Below are 7500 nucleotides of genomic sequence, written 5' to 3'. Positions count from 1 at the left end.
GATAAATACGAAATGATTTCGTGATTGGATAAAATTGAAGGAGAGAAATAAGGAAAGAAAGGAAAGAAAGGAAAGAAAAGAAAGATAAGAATTAGGAGAAACCAACAAAATCGATTTGTTGAAATAGCAGGTGAGAACTAACACATTTAGAAACTTAATATATATATATATATATATATATATATATATATATATGTATGTTATGTGTAGAGAGAGAGAGAGAAGAAGAAAGAGGGAAGAGGAGAAGCAAAAGGAGAGGTATGACGAGAGAGAACGAGAGAAAGAAAGAGCAAAAGGGTAGAAGAGTAGGAGAGAGACAGAGAGAGAGAGGAAAGGAGGACTACGTGCTGTTTGTTGAATTGTGAAGATCAATACGACGCACTCCGTTTCTCCCTCGCGATTCCGTCAGCATGTGAGAGTGTGTCTGTCGATGCATGCGAAGCACGTAAGCTCCTACATATATATATATATATATATATACATATATATATATACACGTATGTATCAAATTCCCCCCAAAAAAACTTCACTCTTTTCTAACTTCGCCACTGATATTAAGAAAAAAAAAAAAAAAAAAAAGAACAAGAAAAAAGAAAGGAGAAAAGAACGAAAACAGGAAAAAAAAACGACGGCGACAGCAACACCAACAACAACAACAACAACAACAACAACAACAACAACAATAACAACGACAACGACAACGATAACAACCAAAATTAAAAAAAAAAAAAATAAAGAAAGAGAAAAAAACAAGATGGCGGTGATCGTTCATCAGGATGAATATTCCTCTTATATGTTTAAATATTTTCGAACGAGGGTTGAAATACTTATTCTTTTTTTTTCTTTTTTTTTTTTTGACAAAATTCTTTTGCTGATATTAATATCATAAACACACACACATACACACACAGACATACACACACGCACGCACGCACGCACGTAGCTACATGTATACATACATACAGACATACACACATACATACGCGAGAAAGGTTGTAAGTAGAATTTACTTGAAATAGCCATCATTAAAATTCCATTCTCTTTCTCTCTCTCTCTCTCTCTCTCTCTCTCTCTCTCTCTCTCTCTCTCTCTCTCTCTCTCGCTCTTTATCTCCCTCGCTCTGTCTCATACACACACACACACACATACATACATACACAAAAACATACAATCATATTCTCTTATATACATTTTTATCGATCGAGGAGCGAGAAAAGAAGGGAGAGCAGGGGAAAAATTAATCAAGGGTAGTGCGCGATTTGACGAATGCTGCTCGAGGTAAAACCTTCTCTATCGTCACGGTAGGATTACCATTGGTCTCCCATCTTCTCTCTCTCTCTCTCCCTCTCTCTCTTAATCTCTCATTCACTCGGCTCACCCATAGAGAAGAGTAGAGGCTTTACTGTAGAAGGGTGAAATTTACCCTCGGGCTTGGACCACTGAAATTTTTCTTTCAAGAATCGAGGCTAGTCATACCTTTTCTGCATACCGTGCCATTTCCAACACGAAAATTTTGTAAGGGAGGGTGGCTTTCTCCATCTCTTTTTTTTCTACCCTCCATCTTTCTCTCTCTCTCTCTCTCTGTCTCTTTCTTTCTCATCGTCGGTCAATCGAGGAGGCCTACTTATCGAAGCGTCGAAGGGCGAATACCCTGCGCACTGCGGTAGGCGCACAGTACGAAAATAGGTCGGCCTACCCTCTCGTCACTCTTCTCCTCTTCCTCCTTCATCCTTCTCCTCTTCCTCCTCCTCCTCCTCCTTCTCCTCTTTCTCTTCCTTTCCCCTCTCACTCCACCGCCCCTCCCCACCTTTTCCTCTTTCTCTTTCTCTCTTACCTATCGACACCTCCGCACCCACGTCTTTTCACCCTTAATAAAGGGAAGAATATCGAAGAGACTCGCTTCGACGTTATGTACACGATTTGCGCGATAGAATGTTCTCTCTCTCTCTCTCTCTCTCCTCTCTTCTCTTTCTTTTTTGTTCGTTTCTTCCCTTTTTTTTTGTTTTTGTTTTACTCTTTTTCGTTCAATTATATACATCGAAGAGTAAATAGTGTATGTACACGAAAGTCTCTAGAAGCGAGAAAAGATGGAAAGAAAGAGTGACGGAAAGGCAGAAAAAGGAAAAAAAAAAGGGCGTAAAGGATTAAAACGAAAAAGTGTAGGAAGAAAGAAAGAATGAAAGAAAAAAGAATAGAACGAATAGGAAAGAAAAGAGAAAAGGAAAGACGTTTTGTTTTTTTTCTATTTTTAAATATTCCTCTTAAACGTAATCGATGATTTTATCGCGCGACGCAGTCGTTCATCACTGTTTCTCTTCTGACCACCTTTCAGCCTGTGGATATTGTTGTTGTAACGATGATTGCTGATTGTTGCCAGATGCAGCTGATTGTTGCTGTTGTTGTTGAGCTTGAGCGTGTGTCTGCATCTGATATAGAGGATAACTCTTCCTTTTCCTGATGCCGTGCATCGATAACAAATGTATTTGCAGATATTGCTTCGTTTTAAATTGCTTGTTGCAGACATGACAAGAGATGTATTCGGTTTGCACGGTATGTACGTTTACGATGTGCTGCTTCAAGTTAGAATTATTCGAATAAATTTTACCGCATTCTGGACACTTTGGTTTGCCAGAATGATTACCACCTTCCAGTTGATGTGAATAACGACGATGGGCTTGTTGATGTAATATCGCCATACTCTCGATTTTATCCTTAGCACAGGATTGAAACATCAGGTTTAGCTGTTCACTCTTTGAGGACACTTGTTGTTGCTGTTGTTGCTGTTGCTGCTGCTGCTGCTGATGTTGTTGTTGTTGTTGCTGTTGTTGTTGTTGTTGTTGCTGCTGCTGCTGCAAAGTCTGAAGATTATTTTGTAGTTTCTGATGCATCATCGTAAGTTGCTCGCTATTCAAACTGTTCAAAGAGTTGAGTGCATTCAAGTTGTGTTGCTGCGACTGTTGGCTGGTGGCATGGTGGTGATGATGATGATGATGATGATGATGATGTAGGAGAGAGGCAAGGTCCTGCCCTTTAGAGTTGTGAGATCCGCTCTGGTAGGTTCCAGGCCCGGCATGCTCGTTTTTCGTCGAGGACGTACCCGGCAGCCAACCGGAACTCGAGCTTGAACCGTCTCCTCCAGAGGGCTGCCACCGCCCTGGAACCACCAGCCAATGTCAGTCCTCGTCCAATCTCGTACGATCCCTTAAACACTAGTCAGATCTTTTTCCTCCCACAACGGCCCTTTTTTGAGTTTTTTTTACTTCTTTTATTTATTTTTTTTTTTTTTTTTTTTTTTTTTTTTATCACATATCACTCTAATTATTGTCTTTTCTATAGTATTCCCTTTTTGTGCTCGTTAAAATCTCATCCGTTTTCCCACCCTATTTTTCCCTCAAACTAAGATCAATAGATTTATGAGCTAACTGTTATCAGCTTGAATTTTCAATCTCTCTCTCTCTCTCTCTTTCTTTCTCTCACACACACATACGCACACGCACTCTCTCTCTCTCTCTCTCTCTCTCTCTCTCTCTCTCTCTCTCTCTCTCTCTCTCTCTCTCTCTCTCTCTCTCTCTCTCTCTCTCTCTCTATTTTATTTATTCTCTTAAAGAAGGAAGAACGTATATACGAAACGAATTAATTAATGATCGATAAGATCGATATTTCATTCCGACGATGAATCGTATCGTTTCTCGAGAGTTCGATCGTATTCGATATTAACGAGATTTCTCGAGCAGATTGTCCAAAAACATAGAGACACGGGAATAATTAAAAAACGAATCGAATCGCGATACGCTGCTCTGACCGTGTTTCTCATAAGCGGAGTTTTGAAATTGGAGTTATAGGAGAATGCGATGTGGGTGGGGTTGGGGGTGTGGGTGGGGTTGGGTTGGCGTGGGCGAGGGTTGTGAGAGGTACGAGAGTTCCATGCATTCAACGTAACAACGAGAGACCAGAGTCTTTGAGGAGAAACGACGGGAGGGTAACTAGATTTAGGATCTACGAGATCGTTTCGATGGTGAAATTCAATGATCGTGCATTATTATAATGACTTACCGTAATTTGGATCCTGATTTGCCGCATGAATCCCCGATGGTCCTGGCATAAGTCCTGAAATTTGTCAAACGTCAAAGATCAATCAAATACCGTTTACTTTCTCGAATAGTTTTAAATTGTTTAGTATTAATTTAATTCATACAAGATTTTATTTATTACTATAGTTTCTATTGCTCATGTATACACACACACATATATATATATATATTAATATATGTATATATTTACCTTGTAGACCCAAAAGCGCAGCTGGGAAGGTACTACGATGATGCTCCATCGAATCATTCAAAATATCGCTAGGTTCTGTTTTCACTGAGTTTAAGATACTATCGTTGTTCGACATATCTTCCTCGTTGTCCGATATAGAATTCGAATCTTCGCCAGTCGATTGGGCCTAGAAAATGAAAATAAAAAAAAAAAGAAAACAAAAAAACAAAACAAAAAAATAATAAAAAAAAGAAAGAAAAGGAAGAAAAAAAATATATTTTTATATACATATATATATATATATTCACAAACGCGCGCGCACGCTTATGAATTGTGACATTTTATTCGTATCTTTGTTAGACGGACGGAAATCAATGCGGGTTAAACATGGATATGTATAATGAAATAGTATAATTATATGTATATATTGAAATAGTATATATATATATATATATATATATATATATATATATATATATATATATATATATATATAGTTACCTGAACATTGTTCGTAGGTGTCGTATGTATCGTGGGTCCACCTTCAAGGGCCTGTCCCAAGAGAGACTCTTGTAGGTCTGTTTTTGGCTCGATATGATTACCCAGTGGGGGACTATAACTTCTAGGTCTCTTATCCGGTGGAGGACTCAAGCCACTCTCATTAAGATCTCCCCTGCCGTTATCTTGCCATGGATTACGTGGCGTCGTCTGTGATCGGAGTAAGGATCAAACGATCAGATTTAACGATTGAGTTTCTTTAGGTACACTAGGTATTTATGTATTCGTAGTTTTACTTTTCTTTTTTTTCTTCATTTTTTTTTCCTTTCTTTTCTCTCTCTTTTTTTTTTTTTTTTCTTTTAAACGACAAGAATCAATTTAGTAATATTTAATTTTTATTTGATTCGTATGTAAGCTTTTGAAATAATATAAAATGAACAATAATATCTTCGTTTAATATATTCGAATAAATATTATTGTAAAGAAAAAAAAAAAAGAAAAGAATAAATAAATTAATCAATCAATCAATCAATCAATAAGAAAAGAAAGAAAAAAAAAAAAAAGAAAAACAAAAGAGAATACTTACGGGTGCACTACCATTGTTGCCACTTGACGAAGGTGGGGGTGGAATTTTAGCTGTAGCAGCACCACTGTTAACATCCGCCAATCCTCGAACCTGAAGCATTTGCGCGGTCTTCAGAAATGCAGCTAATTGTTCTTGTCCAACGTGTACTTCTCCATGATACATAAACCGTAATAGGGACTCCATATCCGAAGATGCAACGTCCCTTAATATCACAATTGGATGCTGGCATGGGTTTGCCTGTAAATCATCAGAAAGAAAAATAAAAAAAGAATATATTATATTTTTTCACCTGTTAACCATTTTGAACGTATTATACAGTGTACTCGTCAGAGAGAGAGAGAGAGAGAGAGAGAGAGAGAGAGAGAGAGAGAGAGAGACAGAGAGAAATAAAAAAAAAGTATATATATATACTGGACGTTAGTCATTGTTTAGACATTAACCGTTGTCATAGAAAATTTTTTTACGACAACTTCAGATCACTATTAATTCCATTTCTTTCCTTTTTTTTTTTTTTTTGCTCGGAATATGAAGTCATTTCGTACGGTTAATAATTGTGTTAGCTAGTTAAATGACACGACGCGGAAACATTCGCGGAAACGACGCGGAAAGGACATGGACATGGACACGTTAAGTCCAGATGTTTGTAATGGAGTACGTTTCACTGAAAAATTTTCTCTCTTTTTTATCCTTTTTGTTTTGTTTCTTTTTTTGCAATTTTTATTTTTACAACTTAACAGCAGTCAAATCGTTCTGTAAGCTCGCTGTATATTTCGACGATTGATATTCCTCCAATCGTTATTTCTTTTCTCCACTTACGTGATTCCATCCATCGATCACAGATCAATAGAAATTCAAGACGTAAAACTGATTAGAATAGAAAATAACCCTCTTTCTGATTTTACATTTTCTCATAAAGATCATTTCCATTTATCCTCCTCCTTCTCCTCGCTTCGACCCAACCCATATACAAACACATCGTTTTTACTCTATTCCGACGAGAATGAAATATTTCAAATGCATATTCGTAGAATAGTTTTCGTCGATGCGACCGTTTGATATCAATTAGAATTAATGAGTAATCCAAACGTGTGAAAGATTTTCATATGCAATCACGTAGTCGCTTATTAATATCAATCGAGTAAAGGTGCATAACATGCATATATATATATATATATAAATATATATATACACGAAATGCATATATATATATATATATATACGTACGTGCATAGATACATAGATAGATGGATGCATCGACACTATACAATAGACACATTTACCATCGCATTCAAATTCATGGAAGTTGAAGCACGATCTCGACATTAATAAAACTCAATTGAACGCGTTAGATTATGATCAACCTAGCCGTTATATTATCGATGATGAGGTGTTCTATATCGTGCATAGAAATATTTATTATAGATTCGTTCGAACTACTATAGCCAACGATAACAAACTAACGAGCATAACGTTATATTGAGTTCAGTTGCGTTAAGTTGCATTACGTTGCATTACTTTACGTTACTATAAAGAGTAACGAAGCTGGTTTATGTCACTGAATTTCGATTTACGATAACCGCACGAATTTTTCACTTTTATCATTATGACTTGACGCGAAAATTGATTTTCAAATTGACTTTTCAAATTGTTCCTATACAATCTATTATACCTATATGTATATATATATATATATATATATATATATATATACACACGCATACATACCTGCACACAATGACGTTACAATTATACGGAATTGAAGTGAAAACTTTCTAGACGCTCTTTTACCCCATCCCTCCTCATATTTAATTTACTTGTATAGGTACAACCTATGTACGTGTATGCGTACACAGAGAGACATATATATGTACACGTAATAATATAATAAAGTATTTACGAAACAACTTTATTTTTTTTCTTTTTTTTTTTTCTTTCTTTGTCTCTTTTTATATATCGATAACGCAATCACTCGAGTGTAAACGTATAATGTGTATACAAGTAACATCCGTCGTAAATATAATATGGCAAACTTTTAAGCCAATTAATTATATTTAATTGATTAAACACACTTTATTTAACTTTTTTAACCTTTCTATTTGTCTTTTTATTTATCTATTTCCTTTTTTTTTTGTTTTTTTTGTTTTTTTATTTTCTAA

At 36.1% G+C, this 7500-nt stretch overlaps 1 protein-coding gene across 9 annotated transcripts in view; it reads right to left on the bottom strand.

Moving 5' to 3' along the window:
* The window catches only part of LOC124428477 (protein abrupt), a 73485-nt gene that overhangs the window by 18380 nt on the left and 47605 nt on the right, over window positions 1–7500 (bottom strand). For 8 of the 9 annotated variants that reach the window (XR_006943187.1, XM_046972540.1, XM_046972541.1 and 5 more), the window contains 4 exons: window positions 5345–5581; window positions 4762–4968; window positions 4282–4447; window positions 4054–4107 (listed from right to left, as the gene is read on the bottom strand). Coding sequence is in view for 8 of the 9 variants with exons in the window: in XM_046972540.1 (XP_046828496.1) it covers window positions 4054–4107; window positions 4282–4447; window positions 4762–4968; window positions 5345–5581 (664 nt within the window). In the remaining variant the exon portion in view is untranslated. Of the gene's footprint in view, window positions 1–2150; window positions 3155–4053; window positions 4108–4281; window positions 4448–4761; window positions 4969–5344; window positions 5582–7500 lie in introns of those variants that run through there. The other variant, XM_046972544.1, reaches the window with a different exon arrangement.

Source organism: Vespa crabro, chromosome 12 (genome assembly GCF_910589235.1).
Source record: "Vespa crabro chromosome 12, iyVesCrab1.2, whole genome shotgun sequence".
Lineage (NCBI taxonomy): Eukaryota > Metazoa > Arthropoda > Insecta > Hymenoptera > Vespidae > Vespa > Vespa crabro.
This window is presented reverse-complemented; position numbering and strand designations above follow the sequence as displayed.